The sequence below is a fragment of the Argopecten irradians genome, chromosome 3, assembly GCF_041381155.1.
Source record: "Argopecten irradians isolate NY chromosome 3, Ai_NY, whole genome shotgun sequence".
Lineage (NCBI taxonomy): Eukaryota > Metazoa > Mollusca > Bivalvia > Pectinida > Pectinidae > Argopecten > Argopecten irradians.
In genome coordinates this window covers 21,747,168-21,768,669 of record NC_091136.1, presented here as the reverse complement: position 1 = coordinate 21,768,669, position 21,502 = coordinate 21,747,168, and the positions used below count along the sequence as shown (strand labels likewise).

General features: G+C 32.8%; 1 protein-coding gene across 1 annotated transcript; it reads left to right on the top strand.

The window, feature by feature from the left end:
- Positions 1–26: 26 nt before the first annotated feature.
- LOC138317851 (DNA-directed RNA polymerases I, II, and III subunit RPABC3-like) lies at positions 27–17,444 on the top strand. Its single transcript, XM_069259790.1, has 4 exons — positions 27–306; positions 2,926–3,009; positions 5,549–5,723; positions 16,792–17,444. The coding sequence occupies exons 1-4, from the start codon at positions 234–236 to the stop codon at positions 16,907–16,909; spliced, it is 450 nt and encodes a 149-aa protein (XP_069115891.1). The 5' UTR covers positions 27–233; the 3' UTR covers positions 16,910–17,444.
- The last annotated feature ends 4,058 nt before the right edge of the window (positions 17,445–21,502 follow it).

Here is a 21,502-nt window from a genome sequence, read left to right as displayed (position 1 = left end):
GTGTGAAACAATAACTAGTCTACATATGGTCATTTCCTGTTCAAAGTGTATTTGTTTCTAATAAACGTTTTCTTGGTTTATTTGTGAAATCATGTTAATTTAAAAACTTGTTTGACTGTAAATATATAGAATATATAGCATTTAATATCACGATATCAACTGTCACCTCATCCATTATATAGTTCTTATAAAAATTTATAAACTTGTGAGGTCACGCCGGATTTGCAGAAAAAATGGCGGGTGTGCTTTTTGAAGATATATTCGACGTTAAAGATATTGATCCTGACGGAAAGAAGTTTGATAGAGGTAAGTTCAGATAAGTTTTGGAAATTAATTTATAATTTGGCATACATGGCTTGGCTGATTAAACTGGTTTGCGGATAACCTCTTAAAACATTGACGGACTCGGCGAACATGTGACCACTTGATTCGTACGTTTTGGAAAACGGGTGCTATGTCTACTATTGTTTTGTGTCTAATTAGGGTAGTGATTTGTGGTTATCTATTTGTAATCATTTAACTTTGTAATCTTTATCAGAATAAAAACATAGTTGAAACACGATCAATACCGTTACGCTATTGAATTCGTACCCGGTACTTTTTGGACTTGTCAAAACCTGTCAGTAGTGAAGTTGTCTGATTGGTTACGAACTTCAAAAGCCCTACAAAACCCCCTGTGGATCGGGACGATTCTGACAGACCAAGGCGTTACACTGACAGTCGTACATCTAGGCACCAGAAGAAATCCAGCATGTCGTCCAACATTTTTAAAATTGGCAACCTGGCTGAAACTGGAAAGCCATCATTAGAAACGAATGCATATGATAGAAACATTCAGAGGACGAGAACGCCTTAGCAATGGACTGACGAGGGTTTGAAGAAATGAAGCTACAGAAAAATATCTGGTAAATCATGTGTGAGCCTGTCTTGTCATTTTGAATGCTATCAACAACTGATAATTCTGCTTAAACAGTGATTATGTCGTGTCACTTTTCCTGATATGCTTCAAATATTTATCACATGTTAAATTTGTGACTTGTATTTGAATTATTTTATGAATGTTTTATGTTTGCTTGTCATACATATTATTTACTGTTGCCTGAATGTTTAATGGCAGGCTGAGACATGTAAAGAAAACGGAATCTAGGATTGTCATATTTATCACTGAAATTTTTTGAAGTCTTGATTAAAAAAACTTGTAGGGATGTTATTTAATGCTTGCTTATGGTAATGCATTTTTTGAACTTCTTTCAAAATTGATGACATATTTCTGTCGTAGAAATTTCACATGTTGAGTCTTGCTGCATGGGTTGCCTAGGTATGTAATACACATACAAACCAGGCACCACCTGGCCTTACACAAAGTCAATACATGTTCAGTACTAAATGACATACTTTTCCTAGTGCTGTCATTCAATTTTAAACTGAAATCTATTTTGAAATATTTGACGTATTTCATAATATGTTTTTATAAATTTATTCATATATTTTAACAGAAAAATGTTTGTCTTTGAAAATTTACTAATTCATATTTTTTCAGCTAGGATCCATTTTAAGACAACTTATTGGTAGATTAAAAGTTTTGATAATAGTTATTTTAATTATTTCTTGTTTTGTCTATGCAGACATCATTTCTTTTTTCTTTTTTATAGTACTCGTGTTATAGATGATATACTAAAAGACATGTTTATCACTGTCTTTAGTTTAAAGGGGGAAAATTATGAATGCAATAAACTGCATTATTTTATTCCAATTCTTAATAGATAATAAGTAATTAAGAAAAAACTCACATTTTTAGCGCTTAGACTAAATGGAACAGCTTTATTGGTTGACTTGGTGAAGAATCTTACATTCAATCAATACTTTTTATTTGCAATCATCATGGAAAGAAGTACATTATTTTTACTTCAAAATTTGAAAGAAGATAACACTACAAAAGAAGGATTATATGATTCTATTTTTTTTTCTCAAAACTATGTATGTATTACTGCAGTTCATTATTTAAAGAATAACAATTTCAAAGGACTCAATGAAATTATAGATTATTTATTGTATTTTACAACAAGTTTGAAGCAGGTGATACATTACTTATATACTACATGTGCAAGATGTAAAGTTTAAGGGGTCTTAGAAAAGAAGAAACTAGAAAACCTACATGAATAATCAGGCAGTGGAGATCATACATGTGCATACATTTATAGTATGTTTATTATGGTTTGTTACTATGAAATTGTCACCAAATCCCTGTGGTGTACTGTGCTGAAATCATGTAAACTGTACTTATACTGATGCTTGTACACATACCACTTTCTGGGAAGGTGTGTCCTGATCTGTGTAAATATATTTATCTAGGTAATATTAAGCTTATACACATGGCCAAAGAGTACATCTGTTATTAGGTTTACCTATGAGTGAACTTTAACATCTATTGTGCTGAATTTATGACTTAATTAGCAGAGTATTAGAGATAGGGTTGTCCAGGTTAACAGACCATGCCAATGTAATCCAACCTTTAACAACTCACAGGCTGCTATTTATGCTATTGATTTTCAAATTGTAGTTAGTTAAAGTTTTATTTAAAAAATTGTGAAAACTTCGTTTAAAAGTATACTTATAAAATCTGTTTTTGAAGTTATTCTTCTCTAATTGTTAACATGGATGGTTTTAGTTTTCAGCTAATTAAATTTGAACATTTAGTACGCAAAACACTTATTGAGTACAAATAAATCAATAATTCCTTAAGGGAGATATTATAATTGAAAAAAAATTCTTGTTTGGGAGATTATTGAGAGAGATATATATATAAAGATTATTTCTTGATTTCCAATGATATAACTTTATTACTTATCATGAATCATACATATTTGGGGGGAAATCAGTTAATTCACTTTTTCTATTCAATTTGTGTTTCTTGTGTCTTTTCAGTGTCAAGGCTTTTCTGTGAGTCCGAGTCTTTTAAGATGGACTTAATCCTTGATGTCAATACACAACATTATCCTGTTGACCTAGGTATGTATACTTACACATTAAACTGGACGCTGAGTCAAGGTCGTGTAATTAAGAAATAAAAAAATCTTCTGCTTAAACCGCAAATTCATAATAGACACATAAAAAAATGCATTGCTTATTTTTGAAGTGCACCATTTTCTTACCTATAAAAGAATATCTTATTTGTATCTTAGTTGTAAATGCTAAATATTCTATTAAACATTTGGAAAGTCAATAATAATCATGGTTCTATATAGATTAATATGACTTTTGACAAAATCAGTATAACAAATAAATAAGATGAGGCTATTCCATGTTTCTATCTGAATGAATATCAAGCTATTTAGTTTTTGATGATTAATCATAATTAGAAGCAATCAAGCAGAATCAAATTAGCTGTGTGTCGTCTGGTTTATCTTTAGAGGTGTCTTTCATGGTAGGCTGTCTATATAGCTATTATCCAATACACCTTGTGTAGAACAAAAGGCTCCATTGATTGAGATATCAGATTTAGATTTAAATTAAAAATGATAAGGTTGAAAAGATATCCTTTGTCATTCAAAATCCCTGCATGTGGCGACTTAAAACAAAGAAGATCATTAAACTGATCAGAAACAATAGATAATATATACATAGTTGTGCTCTCATCATATATGTTCTTTTTATCAATGACTTTATTGGTAAACTTATCAAGTTAGTGGACTATACCGACACTGGGCTATTGTTGAATTTCTAACGTCCATTTAAAGATACTATGGCGACTGTTTAATCGACCACAAACCATTTATACAGTGGAAGTAGTCACCCGCATGGAGAAAACAATGGCTAAGGTTATATTAAACTATTGTACTACCTTACTGGTACATGATTGTGCTGCATTTTCTGGTTGGCAAGATCCATGAATTAAAGTCCAGCAAATTGTGAAGAGGAATTTGCCCAAACCTGTTGAAGGATTGTATGTTAGGAAAATAAATTATGACGTTGCAAAGTAATTGAACACTGGTATTTTAGAAGTGCATAGAGGATTTTAAAATCCAATTGGAACAATATATGCTTTAAAAAATTTCCAAAGAAAAATAAGTTTATACTTGTTGCTGACCTGAAGTAGATTGCTATTGCAGCTCCACCTATGTGTTCAATTCTAACTGTGTATTTGTATGAGTACAAACATGTAGATCAATATGTATAATACAGGAACCTTAAACAAACAAAACCACAGTATGACATTTTCATTCTTTATATTTCATATTGAATTCTAAAGACATTGTGAAACTGTTGTATGACATGTATTTTGTAGCATAAATGGAAATTGCATTCAACTTTTGAAAATTTAATATGGACTGTCCTAGAACATACATGTATGTGCTTGTTGCACAATTGCAAAAAAAATTGTATCAAAAGTTTTAAATACATTTAGAAATGTGCTACCAGTATTTACATTTATGTGTGGTGTAACTGATTGTACACATGATAGTAAAATGTAGTACGCTAATGTTTAAGGTACCACATCAACATGGTATATAATTAGGAGAAACAGTAAGTAATGTTAAACAACATGTTTTACATGGGTGGGTGAGGTGAAATGCATCACCTCATTAGAAAGCAAAATTATTTTAGACATATTCTTTTAAAAAACAAGTTTTGCTATTTAAATGGACTATATTAGGTAAAAGATAAATATTTTTTGAAGTAACATGACATACTCCTTACTTAGTTTATGAAATTACTGATTTATTTGTATAAAATTCTAATAGTAAAGGTGCAGTGTATTGCAGTCCTATTAAAATTAAACTCTATTTTATTTGTTTTTCTTGATTATTGTCCTGTTTAGTCTGTAAATATATTATAAACAACGTTTCTTAATAAAATCAATAATTTGAAATAGAAAGGGATAAAGTAGAGGTATATTCTTCGGCATCTGTAGTGTATACGTATGCAGCCATCTTATATTGATATAGAGCTTTTAAATCATTTGTGTCCAATAATCTTATTGCTAATGGTTAAATATGCTATAAAAACAAAACTCACAATGACAAATAGAACTGTTATGTATTCACACTCTGAAGTATTTGAGAAAATATCTGTTCTAACATGCTTGGTAGTTTGAGCAAATAAACCACCTACGTTTAAATACCCAGGACTGTCCGTGGCTACAGATTGTATCTAGGTTACCTGGTATATGACCAGATAAATGTATCATGGTTCATACTATTACGAAGTTAATATCCTATAATCAAATACATTTTTTATTATAAATAATATTTACAAACATAGCTTTTGTCATGTTTTGATAAATAAAAGATGGTTCTTCCTGTCAAATTAGAACTTAATGGTTTCTAAACTAGTCAGTACAGTTTGGCTTCAAAACTAAATAAAAACTAAGTTGTCAAGGCTATATATGTTATAGTTTAAAGCCCCACTAACTTTGGAGTTATAACTGTTCATTAAAGTGGTATAAATTGCATACTTACATTAGATGATATTTTCCCTTCTGTATTCAGATGATTTGCCCCTTTTCGCTGAATGGAAACTATAATTACTTTTCACATTAAATTTTAAGGAGACAAATTCCGTATGGTGTTAGCGACAACACTAAGAGAAGATGGCTCTCCAGATGACGGAGAATACAACCCCTTGGACACGGGACCTTCACGTGCAGACAGTTTCGAGTACGTCATGTATGGCAAAGTGTACAGAATTGAGGGAGATGAGACCGGACCGGATTCTTCTCGATTGTAAGTCAACATTTGAAATTTTATTTCCATGTTAGAACCAAAAACACTTAAAACTCATTGTATCTACCTCTCATGAACCTTCAGACTGATGCTGCAGAAGAAATTTCTTATAAGACTTGCAATACTGAATAGCAAACGTCAGCATTATTTAAAGCTGGTTTCAATCCTTTATGTTTTGGTAATAAATTACTGAAAATGATACAGTGATTATTTAAATTTCTTACTAATACGATAAAGCTGTACCTGACATCATTACAAGGATTTCCTTTGCATTGTAAGTTGATGTATCATGAGAAGCAGGTTATTAGATATAAAGGGGAGGTAAATCATTACAATTGTAGCTGTGTTAATTAATTAAATGCATTATCAGTTAGCTGGTTCTTCAAATTTTAATTTAACACAATACATTGAAATGATAAAACCACCTCTTGCACTTTCCCTTAGATAGAAATGTCCAAAACTCATCTCTTTCATGTTGTGTTTCGAATCAATCTGATAGCGGATCGTTGTGTTTATCCTCCGTTTGTTCCTCAGTGTTTCAATGATCAAATTTTTTATATTATACCATTGTCTGGAGAAATAGAAAAATATTACCTTTAACAGTGATCAATCTACATGCGCATCCCGAGTCCTGGACTCACAGAATTTTAAAAGGACCCATGAAATTTCTGGGAATGGGTATCTATAACACTGTGAGACCCATTGCTTTTACAAAAACCGTTGAAAAGGACCCACGAAAAATAATCATAGATTGAACACTGCCTTTGTGGAAATAACTCCAATCCATTGAAATTCTTATATCAATTTTATAAAAAAAAAAATGGAATTCTTTGATGGAATGGAGTTTGATGAATGGAGGAAATGATTATTAATTAAAAATTAAAACAAATGAGATTTGGACATTTTAAAACTACCTCAGTGTTCCATGTTGAGTTACCTACCCTGTGTAAAGTAGACTAATGACCTTTGTCTCAGTGCACTTTGTTAGGTAGGAGAACAAAGTTCTCTCAACAAAGGAAATAGTTTCTAGCCGCTAACTGGTATCTACCATTAAATTTGTTTGATTATAAGTTTTGTAAAGAGAAAACTACTTATCAATTATAGATTATTTTAAGATTATCTTTCATAGAAATTTGTTTGAAAATATATTTGAAAGTACTATTGTTATCTATTAAAAGATGTAAAACATGTCTATTACTTATGCATTGATTAATGGATTGGTTCCGAACGTGTTATTTGTTCTAACAGAAATAACTAAAAAGTAATAATTATGATAATGACCCTTGTTGAGAGAGGTTTGTCATATTAACCCTTGTCAATAAGTTAACTAGCCCCATGGAATGTTTGTTGAACGTATTTCAGTTGTATGCATGCAAGTATTGTATAGTTCTATCAATTACTGCTATAAAATTTGTATTATGTTTCTTTTTCTAATATTTCTCATTTGTTTCTCTTTCAACAAAGTAAAAAAAAACAATAAAAAAAAAACTAACAAAAAAATCAAATAAAACAATTTGTTGTTTAACCAAAGAAAATATTTTTTTCGTTTTTATAAATTGTTCCTATGATGCAGACGTATTGTTCAACTATCAACCAGATCAGGCTTCGAATTCTCGAAACAAAACGTGCAGACTTAAGTCAAAAATTAATATTTTCCCCCTTATGTCACTAAAACAAAAAAAAAGTTTGACTTAGTTAGTTTTTGACCATATTTTTTTTTTAAACGATTACAGGTTTATTGATTAAAATAGTTTAGCCTTCAAATATAAAATGGTTCGAGCTTTGACCACATGACTAGTGTTACATGATGTGTGCTATCCGGCCCAGGATATGTTATCACACGGAACTGTTATCTGGTATTATCTGATAAATGTCGTATCAACATGGCGGGAGTGTAAAAAGTGATAATGAGTAAGGCACATTGGATGGAGAGATTATTGTAGGTTTAACCCACTATTTACTGTTGATTTAAAAAAACAACAAATTTAATAAACTGCAGTATTATATCAAAGCAAAAAACGTATGTATGGATTTAATCACGATAACAATAAATCAAACTAGTCCTTATCTTGAAGAAAAATCTATGAATCAGATATATCTCTAATATTGAAGGTTTGATGTTATTATACATTGTATTTACAACCAATGCTAATACTTCTGTTTTGTTTAAAATGACATCAAAGTGATTAAAACTGTATGTATGATTGACTGCCTATAGAGATGCACTTCATGATACAATGAACGAACTGAAAAGGTTTAAAATATCAATATTAAACGCTGAAATGTACATGTATTAGGATTTCATCACATCTATATAGCTATTTAACAAGATTAGTGGGTCTAAAGGCTAATAATACACCTAGTATGAAACTTGAGTGTATTAACTGCAGCGTGAAACGTATAGTGAATAACAAGTAGGCCTAGCTACTTAACAACTTGCGTCAGATCTATTTTGAGAGCGAAAGCGAGAGGAATATCAAAGATACAGCCGTAAGTACTAATTATAACTGCCTATTAAATCCTTATAAGTATATTGAATAAGTTAATTATACCCCATCATTTACGTTTTAACACCAATCAGAATGCTGTTCTGAAATAGCTAAACATTTAGATTCAGTACTTATCTAAATCTGTGGTATGAATCATTCCGACATTTTGTGTTGCTAAATGTATGCGAGAGGTATGACATTCTTATGTGCGTAGACACAGAAGTAGAGTATCTATAAATGTTTGTTTTATTAAACCTGGTAGAGTCTATGGTAGAGTCAAATTATTAAGCGTTCACATCAGACCAGACAAAACATCTCGTCGCATACAATCAGCGTTTTTGCAGCATGATTTTTCATAAGATATACTTAATTTTAAACCTCATAATCGATACAGGTGTAAATGATTTCGAAGAACAAAGATACTGTTATATAATACCAGGTGCAGATTAAACTAATTTACTATAAGGTACGTCTAGGTAATACACGTGTACACTCTAAAGAGTGATTCTTGTTATACATAGCTCATGGTCATAAGGACTTACTTTCTAGAGCCTTTCGGGGACATTAGAAAAATACGTTAGCTATATGTGTCATCACTAGCCCATTACTATACATTTGTCTTATGAAACATTTTGACGTACTGCCCAGTGTACACTGGTAGTCTGCTATTGGGTTAACTTTGATCTCCTGAGAGGTAAGGTATACAGGGATGTGTTATGGTCTGAAACTTTCAGAAATTGGTGAGCCAATAACTATAGTTGAAAATGTACTTTTAAGGTAGATGGATACTGTAACAAGAGAAACCTTGGTAATATAACAAAAAAAACCATCAGTTTAGTTTCGCAGGTTCATAAAGAAAACTCGATAAAACTGAGTTTATGGTAACATGTTGCTTAAATTCATCATCATCATCATCATCATTATATCATCATCATCATCATCATCATTGACCTACATTATCATTGACGTCTGTCATGCCATTCACACTACTGTAAGCGTTGTTTGGACGCCTTAAACCTTCACAAGAAAGTCGACATTTTAGTGTTATGATTTCTGGTCCTGGTCAGCCGAGAAGGTTGATTTCTGATCTTGGTCAGCCGAGAGGGTTGATTTCTGATCCTGGTCAGCCGAGAGGGCTGATTTCTGATCCTGGTCAGCCGAGAAGGTTGATTTCTGATCCTGTGCAGGAAAAGATACCATTGTGTGCTCGCATGGTAACTAGTCTGTGAACACAGCTGGTGGTATCTTTTCCTTGACAGCGAATTGCAACAAGAAGAGGACAACACACCTTTACAGATTACCATGCCAAAACGATGTTACCAGTTGGAGGGAGGATACTAATTTTCTGGTGGTTTGCTTTGTTTCTTTCATTGTCGTTTTCTGGTTTGGACATCTCGTCATAAGAAGCTGGGCATAACTTTAACACATTGAGAAATGCTTGTTATATAGATGGAACAAAAACGTTTTTAGTATTTAATTGATGGGTGCTGTTATACGTAAGCCTAAGGGTGCTCAAGGCTAGATTTGTTAATTAAGTATTCTTTCCCAATAATTTGTGTGCAATTTGTAATGAGTTCTTGATAAAGGAGGAGATTATTAACCTTTATAAACTAAACCTCTTTCACATTCAAGTTCTAGGAAAACATTTATTTATTTTAAGGTGGGCACGCCTGTTATTCATTATCAATATAGTGTATGGATGACCTGGACTTTGGCGCGATGCCATAATCTTCACAAGATATAAAATTGTTTTCTCAATAAAAAAAAATGCTTACGCCTTCAATAGGTTATTTACTTTTAACCTGTTATGTCATGAAGTTATCCTCTAATCACATATCGGACTTTCTAGGGGGCGCTGTTTAGTGTATTCTTGTCACTATAGCAACATACACAGGGAAGTTCAACATGTAGGTACACTATTGCTTAGGCCCTATTTCAAGATTGTCGATTTTGGAGTTCAATCACGAACAACTAACTACCATAAATACTTTTAAATGATTACCGTGCCTGTCCATACAAGCCTGGGTAGTTGGTTTACCTGTTATAATACAGTATGTATCCTTAGTTTTTCCGTTGACTAATGCTTGTATATTTTGTCACGTTCGGTGGATGTGATTTCTTCTGTTTCAATACTCCTTTGATTTCTTTCATTTTTTTTTCAAAATTGAAATATGGTCTTTTTGATAGATAATCATTTCACTATTTTCAGTTGTGCCCGAATCATATCCAATGTGAACTAAAATAATAACTAATTGCACAAGTACTAAAATGATTGTATATTTCAACGTGCTGTTTCTCAAATGGAACCAGTGTCACCTCAATGTGTATAATGTCTTGACCAAATATAGATTCCACCTTATAAGAGTGTATATATATATTTGGTTATGGCAGTTTTCGGCAAACGTGACGAAGAGAAGATGACATAAGCATTAACATACTTGTTAGTGAAATGGTTGCTGTGGTTTTAGTCAGTAGAGTAGATACTGTAACTTAATGTCAATAAATACCCAATATGTTAAATGTGTTTCCTTATAATATGCATTATGACTACAGTTATGTGTTTTACAACCACATGTTTTACTATCATAACTATGTAGTTGTGTTGTAACTAGTTGTGATCCTGGTCTTGCATAGCTTAAAAGTATCTAGTTTGATATCACATTAAATATATAGATGCTAAACATGCGACATGTAAACCTAAGTATAGGTGAATAATAGACGTGTTGAGGTGTATGTCTAAATAACCTGATGGTGTAGGTGTGTCTACAACTAGTCTTATGTGGAGTGTTCCGAGGACTTCTTTCACTCGATAAATGCTTGTCTATGCAATTTAGAGACAACAAGTTGAAACGCGTCTTACCGTCTGTCAGGTCACGGGCCAATATGACATAGCATAATGATCTGTTCATAAAGGTACATGTATACTGATCAAATTCTAAACATATATGGGTAATAGACTAAGGAAGGAATTGGAGGTGCCCTCCAATTGCAAATACAAAACCTTTTGACTCAATGGGATTATAGACAAGGTTCCCAAAACGACACATAAAATTTATGAGTTCTGACAGTACAATGGGAAATCGATGTAACAAAGTTAGATACATATTGCATGTCGCGATCTTAGACATGTTAAATGTCCTGTGAGTTGGGTAAGAATAGATTTAAGAACAGTTCCAAAAGTTAGCATTGTTAAGTTCAATAATCTTTATACATGTCATGAGAAAATAACAGACTATCTTCCTTACAATTCCCGATGGAAACGTTACGCTTGTGCGAGTAACTATATAGATTTGTATAGATCTGCCGGGTACATGGTTTGTCGTTAATATAATTACCTATTGTACCCCGGCTAACCTGAATGGACCTGTCACTGCTATGTACATGAATAATCCTGACGAGGTCTATGTGTATACCTATATGTGCAGTACGCCTCCAGATCGGGTGTAAATATATACACCTACGATCGGTCTCGAATTGAGATCAGCTTCATATATATACACTTGTTCTTACCTGGCATTGTGGGTTTCCAGGTATATGAATCCGCTGTCATTAGGGTATATAACTGTGAACACTATCTGCGGGAAAACCATTGGAGAAAACTGTTCCGTTTGTATAGTTGGTAAAGGAATCGACATTGGTACAACTTATGCGAGGTAAAACCGAGCCAAATATCATCAACTGTTTGAAGATATTGGAGTGGAGAAACAGAAGTATTTAAATCATTCGAATTATCTATATTTTTGCGATTGTATATCTTAGTCTATGTCACTGATGTTTTAACTGTGAACAGTTTTATAACCGTCTCTATATGTGTATGATTTGATATGTAAATGTGTATTTTTCTATTTGGTGTTTAATCATATCTGATTTAGATGTCATTTTTATTTTCCCAGTTATACCATATTAGTACAACATCGTGGGGTATTGTCATGTATTGATAAAACTCTTAACCAAACAGTATCAGAATCTGATTCACGTTATTACCGAACCTCGGCTTCTATAGAAACACCTTCTGTAGATTTTCAATTGATAATTATGGTTATATATATAAAATAAAGTTTTATTTGAAGAACTGTTGACATACGGATAAAAGCTACAACTGTTCCGCATTGACTTTGGTTTTTTGTTTTGACATTGAAGATGTATTTCAGTGATAGTGTCAGCCACCTTTCCGAAGCAAGTGATAGAATATCGAATATATAAATGTTTTGGTCATCACAAGGGTCAGACAGATCTGCTGGTAAAATATTGGATGCATAGATTTCTTGGTCATCGTACGAGTAAAAGATCACTTGAGTGTTAATATGGTTTAATGCCGTGAAGGTTTGGTTTGCTCAGGGACTTGTGGTACATCTACTTGTTGGAAACAGAAGATATAGTGTTATAAGGTCATTCACTTTAAAGACTTGATCACGTCACCACGATTTCTGTTTAAGTTCAGTTTTCTTAATGGTACGTGTCGATACATATCCCAGTCACGACTTAATTAACATGTGGGTGAATCAGATGTCTAAAGCTATTATGATACATGTATAAGCCTATAGAAGTACTACCGCGTGATATGTAAAAATAAGAAGTCATTTCACATTTAATTTAAACATGTTAACCTGGGCAACCGAAGCATTTTGTAGTAACATTTTATAATGTCTGTATATGTTACAATATTGTTCACACAAGATTTTTTTTTACTGTAATCATTATTCCTGATCTGTATTTGAATCACTGTGTAACTAACATGTAATTAGCTGTATAAACAGGTATAAACGTTTACCCTTTCGTACTTTGAACTTTACTATGCAGTCTCCTTACCTACCTACCATTTCACCTATATATACTGGGACACAGTGATAACTCACTAGGACCAGTATATCTTTTGGATGGTGGCCAATAATCTTTTTCACACCGTACATGTACCATCGATGCACAGGTAATGTCCTTTGCCTATCTAATTACCCACCTGGAATATTAATAACTACCATTGTCGTATCCGGCGACTTGAAAGTTTTCAGTTATTTAAAAGCTGGTGAAATAGACCTGGAAATTCAGTAAAACGATACTAAGTATTTCCTCATGTTTTATGCTAAATACATGTTGATATTATTTCGTAATGTCATAGGTTAGAAATCGCTCTGAAATATGTTTTAAATAATGAACGGTTCGATTTTTTTCTATGCTGCAAAATATCTCGGAAACGAATTCATTCTCTCATCGGAAACAAGTATATCTAAGTATATCAGAGAGACTCGATCTGTCATGACAAAATGCCTTCTTAACATGAATATATCGTTAGTGCAATTGTATGTTGATAACTTGTTTTATTACAAGTTTATCACTTTAGAGAAAACGTCTCACTTTTATATATCGCATAGTATACATAATCCAATTCAAGGTTAAAGGCATAAATCATTTAAAACCCATTTAACATACTACACGTATAACATATACAACTCTCAATGTAACGGTATTATAACTCACCGCTATCTTGTTGTACAAGCCGAATCTTGATTTTACCTGCATTAACAAAGTTAGCCGCGAAAAAATGTTCATTAAGGAATCAATACATTTATGATATGATCAAGAAAAAACATGACATTGGTTTGCGCGGTAATTATCCACTTGGACTAATAAGGAGAGGAATTAAAGGCCCCGCGTAACTGGCGTGAGATCAGGATACTTGACGGGTTGAATGTGCGACTGTTTGGTTTGAGTAATCGTGTGTTACATTGGAAGGATTTCTTTAGGTATTGATCTTCAGCATAGTTTAAATAGCAAATGGATTTACACCCCGGTTGTGTAATGCTAAGTTAAGTCTATTGTGTGACAATATAATACAAAGTTTAATCTTTTGTATAGGAAATATTTTGCGGTTGAGCTATTCTACAATTGTGTGGTCGATTGTCTTAGCGTAACATGCGTTTGATCTTCAGCCTAAGTGGTTTTATGACCAAGTACCGTATAGGCGGCATTTTCATGTCTAAGCCTGATGTTCCAGTGTCTTTGCTTTACCGCCTTAACCTGCAGATAGCTCATCCAACGTGATTGTAACATACTCTCTTTCTAAACAAAGCGCTTCTATTTGTCACTAAACAAAACTAAAATTCCATGCATCATTATTCTGATTTACCCTTGGAGTTTATAAAGGAAAGCTCAATAGTTTTAGCTGAACAGAAAGGTTTTTTTGCTTATATAGATTTGGAATTCGACTACTTATTTGACTTTCCAAAAAGTAATAAAACTGAAATATTTACTGATATCCTTAAAACATACTTCTGATAATAAAGTAAAACAGTTTTGAATTAAATGGCATGTCTTTTTATTTTACTTTTTTTGGTATTTATCGTATTGTAAAGTATTGCATGATCTTATGTTATGGGTAGTGTGCACTTTGTGTTGGTTACCTAATATTACTGTCGATGTATTCACACACATATATATTTATATGTTATGTTGTACGCATGCATTATATCCAATGTTTATTTCACTGACATTATGTAGATGAAGTATCATTTCCAATACCACCTACATTCTGTTCAAAATTTAATTGAATATTTATTTTTGAGTCTGTATTTTATTGGAAATCATACTTCATTTAAGACTTAATCTTAATTCAAACTAACATGTGGCGTGATAAATAAGCGAACCTAATTAGCGATTGATATATTGATATATGAATTGTCAGATCTACACGTAAATAAGAAAGTCAAAATATATTTCAATTTCAATCATATCAAATCGATTTGCATCCATACAACACATGAAATGATACGGATTTCTCACAGTTCATATATCAATATATATAACAGTGTAATTGTGAATGGTTTTAAGTACATTAAACTGTATGTATGTAGGTGTTCCAACAATTTTGGCATAATCGTCCTAGATATTGTACCAACTTAATTCAAAGGAAACAATCTGTTAGCTTGAACATTTTGAATTTTTAAATGTACATTCTATGCCAAAATTGTGATTGAGAGGTCATGATAGCTGAAACATATGAATTTGCTTTTATTTCAAATTCTGCACATCATACTCTTGCACAACTTTCGCAATCATTTTTGATCGACGCTTTCTAATTCATATTTTTCTTAAAAACGAAAACAAGTCTCTACATTTTGGACGTAAAAGCGAATGAAGACTACAATTCGGGCTCGAAGAGCTAAGTTATTGGTAGAAATCTGTGTACAATCAGTACCAGCTGTGCATTTTTACAATCCAATTAGTATCTGTAAATGCATAATCTGGTATGTGATTGGACCAGGCCAGTCACCTGACCTCTGTCGTCACGTGGATACCACGCACACTTACCTTCACTTGTGACCTGTGACCTCTGACCCACCTGTTAACAGTGCATGATGGGTAAATTAACATTACTGTTCTAATCCATTTTAGCTGCATGTTTTACCCATATATCATAACCTGCCTTTAACACTTCAGTCGGATGAAATATTCTTTCTGTGATAAAAATGTTAGTATTTGTTTTAAATCACAGAAAGTTATGTCATTGACTGATGGAACTAGCAGTCATGTTACTACTAAAATGTGTATAATGTAATCTTTGTTGTTGTATTCCTGTTAGTTGAATGTATTGCTTTTTATGATTTCATAATGTATTAACTTTAACTGTTGAAATAGCAAATCCACAGTACATAATATATAATTGTGACGTGACCTATTCGTTATATATATGCGTTTAAAATGATAAAGTACAATACTTTACAAAATCATCCATCCATCCATTAACTTATCAACCAGTTGCCATTCGACCATCCATCCAGGCATTCAAGCTATCTGGTATTCTATTGGTCAATATTCTGCTAATCATCAAATCTCATGCAAATTTCCTTGGATGTTATTCTTCCAAAGATATTGATTGGTGTGTTTTTGTGGCAGTGTGGTTAGCTGGTTGTCATGGTAACGATGAAACAACCACTATTTGCACTCCCGTGAAACCATGCTCTAATTCGGCCAATTTCGGTCATTATTATTCAAACCTTCTCATTAACTTTTCATATTTGATCATGGTGTTCAGCCAAACCTAAATGGATGTATGGATGAAGTCGATGGATGTGTAAGGCAAATTGAAATATTTTGTAACTTTATGACACATCTCTCTAAATCATTCATACATTCATCTCATTCATTTATCATTAAGTTCGTGCTGGAAATTGGACATGCACTTCATAAACATCATTTCAGACATGCTGCTAAGAACAGATAATTGAACATTGAATATCACATCACCACGAAAAACACACATGTCCATATATAATTATCATCATTCATTTCATCTAATCATACTGTCGATGAGTCATCGAGTTTTAATACAGTTTTTCATGATTCTTGCTTCCCCATTTTTCATAAACATCTGTACGTTCTTTACGTTCTTAATCAATTTCGGCGCTGCATCACTGTCACAGAATTCATAGTTGAAACAGTACTGTTCACACGGTCGAATGGAGCATTACATGTCCAGAGCTAAAACTTCTCCGACAATACTGTCACCATTACTAAATGCAATAGGACATTGTTCTTTCACCCTATTATTCTGTGAGTTCTAATGAACATCTTTGCTATTCCAGGGCCGCTTATGTATCTTACGGAGGTCTGTTGATGAGGCTACAAGGGGACGCCAATAACCTTCACGGATTCGAGGTCGATTCCCACGTGTACCTCCTGGTGAAGAAGCTGGCGTTTTAAATCGTATGAATGGGATTGTTGGTGTAAATGAGATGTAAACGAAACAGTGTGAAGTGAAAGAGAATGATAGTAATCCAAAGTCTTATTATAGGGTTTAACATTTCTCCTATTATTTCAATGGAAACATTAATTTTGTATTTCATTGTTTATTGATCTATTCTGACTTAATTACACAAAATTACAACAGGACAAGGAATGATGCGTTAATTTTACAATTATTTCTTGATTTCAATTGGTTTATTGCAATCTCATGTTATCAGTCGAATTTGTCCTTTTGTATCAAGCAATGATACACTGTCAGATGTAAATCATTGCATTACTGTACGTGTACTGTAAGTGAAAAAGAAACGAATGTCCATTGTTAATCTGGTATACGTATTTTCGTAGCAAATTTTAAGACTGATAACATTTATGTATGTGTTATAGTGAGAGTGTGAGTGAACGTCTGTGTGGAATATCTAGGTTGACTTACCGAACCACCAGTATCTGTGTTCAATGTTCATTCTACTGTTTTTTAATAAAAATGTCAAATACATATGTCTGAGTTTGTCGTAACTTTTGCATCTCTTTTTTTTACTTCATAAAAAATTTTGATAACTGGAGATATTGCTCTTTTGAAATTATTTGTAGCCTACCTATGTTTTAAACAAAATTGATTTTATATACGGTTCCGTTGGGTCCATTGATAAGCTAATGTTAGGTATTGAGATGCTATATTTGACATTAAACTATATTTGGCTACAAATCATAAAAAAATGTCAATTTTAGGATAATTACAACTAACGAATTACAGTTATCAAACTTTATTAAATAAGGACAATTAATGAATGTAGAAAAGAAGAGAATTTTCAGCAAGATATACGAGATAGAGTGTTAAGACATAGTAGAGTCTATTTAACAACTATACAATATGTAAACGTTAAATAAAGCTTGTTATATACGGAAGGCAGTACACAAAGCATGTTCATTAGTTTTTGATACGGCTTCGTGGAATACACTGATCAGAAATTGTTAATTACATAGATACTATATTTGACAACAAACCAGCTTAAATTATACAAATGATTGGTTAAAAAAACCCACTGCTATTGTACTTTTTGGTTTGATTAGTTTAACGTCCTATTAACAGCTATGGTCATTTAAGGACGTGCAAGGTTTGTTGGTGGAGGAAAGCCGGAGTACCCGGAGAAAAACCACCGACCAGCAGACAGTACCTGGCAACTGCCCCACATGGGACGCGACCCAGAGGTGGAGTGCATGTGGTAATATGTCGGTACATCTTAACCACTCGGCCACCGCGGCTCCGCTATTGTACTGTGTGTTGTACATACGAATAAATATCTGTAATGCTATGTGCGAATTGTTTGTATTCCAAATCTATCAAGTTTTCAGACCTGGTTGTTCAAAGCATTGTTAGCTTAATCACATGATTACTGAAATTTTCTTTTTTTTCATTTACTGCAACACGCAAGTAAGAATGGAGTTCTTAAGATTCTTATATAATTTTGTAAAGTTCGTATTACCAGAAATTATTTTATCTTGATTTGAAAATTGTCGTCAAACTTTGATTAGCCTAATTACCTTTTGAACAACTGGACCCTGTTATAGAGTGATTAAATTGTTGAATTTCAAACATATGGTGAATCCTTGATTTAAAGATGCTCCACTGCCGACAGACCATAAATGATACTCAATCATTTGAACATAAATTGGTGTTTAATCGTGTATATAAAAATATGTCTAATTAACACAAAAATAATATGAAATAATAATTTATTTTGCTTTTGGTGCATGCGCAGTCAGAACTTCATTTTATATAGAATATAGTACCACGGAATTTTTTCGGAATGCAATTAATTATTTGTAATATTTTTATCTTGAAGTAAAATTAGAAACTCAAACTTTTCAATGATGGTAATGGTGTAACTGAAGAAAAATACTAAATCGCCTGATCCTGTTTTTGATAGTGCAAAAAATTCCATTTGTCAGTGGTGGAGCATCTGTTTAACACAGGAGCATCAACACAGTCAAATAATTTATAATTTACAGTACTGCAACGTACTTATTTTAGAAGTAGTTTTATTTTAGCGCTTTAGTGGCGCTGATTCATGCACAGAGCTTAATTTTGTAACCGATTTCCCTTATTGATCAAAATCTAATTTATATCTGTGCTAATAAATCACTATTTAGTTTCATAACAGTTGCTGTGGAAACCATCCTAAATGTCCGTAAATTACGAAAAAGCGGAAATTTTGTCAGTTTTGCTTCACGTTTTTCATCTAGAAACCAAAGAGTGCATAATTGAACAAACTTTATATTTCTAAATGTGTATCTTAGGTACCTATAATGTCAGTAAATATTCAGTTTGTTCAAAATTTGAAGAAAAAAAAACAACTTTAAAAAAGGCAGAAATGACCCAACTTTTCAAATTACTTTAAAACATTCAAAACGTTGTTCGGAGTTTTTATGGTTTGTGACTGTTCGATCAAGCCATAGTACTAGTAACAATACTATAAAAACGAAGTTCCTCAGTAACTACGGTAACCATGAACGTATCTACACACCGAGTTTTGTGTTATACAGTACACAAAGAACCAGTCATCAAACTTTATCAAGTAAGGAAACTCAATCACTATAGGAACACACGAACAATTTCAACAGGACACGATGTAGAGTTTCAAGAATTTCAACTCAAAGACAATTGAAGAGGAAGCCATGAGTGAAATGTCGGTCCCTTCCTGTTCAAGAAGAAATAAGAATCATATATGTTTTAACTCTGATTCGTACGAGTTTCTGGTAAGTTAGAGGATTAATCAACTCTGAACATAAATGTGTCACAGGAATCAGCTAATACTAGAGAACAATAATTATTTTGGGAGTAAAATCACATGTTTACCTTGAAAAAAAAATCGTGTCAACGTTTTACATTTTTATCATTGCTTTTAAAGATGTAACACCGCCAACAATGTTTTTTGCTATATGAAAAAAGAGCAGACAAATTAGTATTTTTCTTCTGTTGCAAAAGTTACTTTACAGCATTACCACCATTAAAAAGTTTGATCTTTTTTATTAAAAATATCAAAAATAATTAATTGTGACCCGAAAAAAATCCATGATGCTATGTTCTATATAAAATTAAATACTGATTGTGCATGCACCAAGAGCAAAACAAATTATTTGTATGAACTTCTGTGTTAATTAGACATATAAACACGACTAAACGTCAGTTATTGTTCATATAATCGTCTATGCTCTGTTTCATCTTTCAAATTACATGTACAAACTTACGTAAAGACATCTGGACCTCCACTGGCATGTATAGTTGATTATATAATATACATGTGTGATAATTTCAAATCGTATTTCTATTTAGGTCACCTCAGACGAAGTGTCATGGTGACCTATTCTAATCGCATTTTGTCCGTCGTCTGTCGTCCGTCGTGGGACGATAAACAATTTACATTTTCGACATCTCCACGAAAACTGCAGAAGCAATTTCAATGAAATTTTGCACAAACCTTCTAAGGCATTAGCCAACCATAATTGTGAATTACATGACTCCTATTATCCCCAAGTAGGCTGTGGGATGGACCAAAAGGAGTAAAATTGACTAAAATTTCAAAAAATATTCTTCTCCACTCACAAATGTGGTAGAATCAAATTCTCTTCCTGGATAGAAAGGTCTCAAGGCCCTCTACAACAATTGTGAATTATATGCCCATGAGGTCTCAGGTTTCTCCCTGGGGAGGGGGTCAAATTAGCTAAAACTTCAAAAATCTTCTTATGAAATTCTGGAACAGGTAGAATCAAATACTCTTCAAAACTGGAAAGTTCTTAAGGTCATTTACAAAAAATGTGAATTATATGACCCTGGAGTCTCAAGTTTATCCCTGGGGAGGGGGTCAAGTTTACTATAGTTTATATAGGGAAAACACATTTATGAACATTATTTGCTAAGTTTTCATAGGAAGTTAATCAAATTTGGTTATAATTATTATCCTGAAATAGCATTTTAATGTCATATCTATATTGGTTCTTGCCGACGCCCAGGGGCCAGAGGGGCGTGGCCAAAAGGGGTCAAAATGGCTAAAACTTCAAAAATCATCTTCTGAATTCACAGATTTGATGGAAACAGATACTCTTAATAGAGTGAAAAGGTTTTAAGGCTTTTTCCAAGAATTGTGAATTTCATGGCCCTGGGATCTCAAATTTTCCCCGGGGAGGGGTCAAATTTATCTTCATAGATTAAAAAGTCGAATTTATAAAATCAATGATTGACTTCAAGGGCTTGATGGCCAATGTATAGTGTTTATATGTCTTTGTTTCATTCTGTATCCGGACTCAGCTGACCGTTAAGGCCCATGGACCTCTTGTTTAGATGCCTAATCAAATTCAATAGCGAGGTAGAGTATGCATTGGCTGGTTTTCTTTACATATTTGAGGACTTGAGCATTGTACAGAGATAAAGAATATCTGATTTGATGTTTTCCTTTTCTACTATATATAGGATCTTCAATGAGTGTTCATGCCATATAAGATTTTATGAAACTAGTCTGAAGCTCGCAAATATTAAAACTTCGAGAATATCATATA

Coding starts and splice junctions, on each gene's coding strand:
- LOC138317851 (XM_069259790.1), top strand. CDS start 234: ATGGCGGGTGTGCTTTTTGAAGATATATTCGACGTTAAAGATATTGAT. Junction 3,010..5,548: donor ACATTATCCTGTTGACCTAG/GTATGTATACTT, acceptor TTAAATTTTAAG/GAGACAAATTCCGTATGGTG. Junction 5,724..16,791: donor GGACCGGATTCTTCTCGATT/GTAAGTCAACAT, acceptor TTGCTATTCCAG/GGCCGCTTATGTATCTTACG.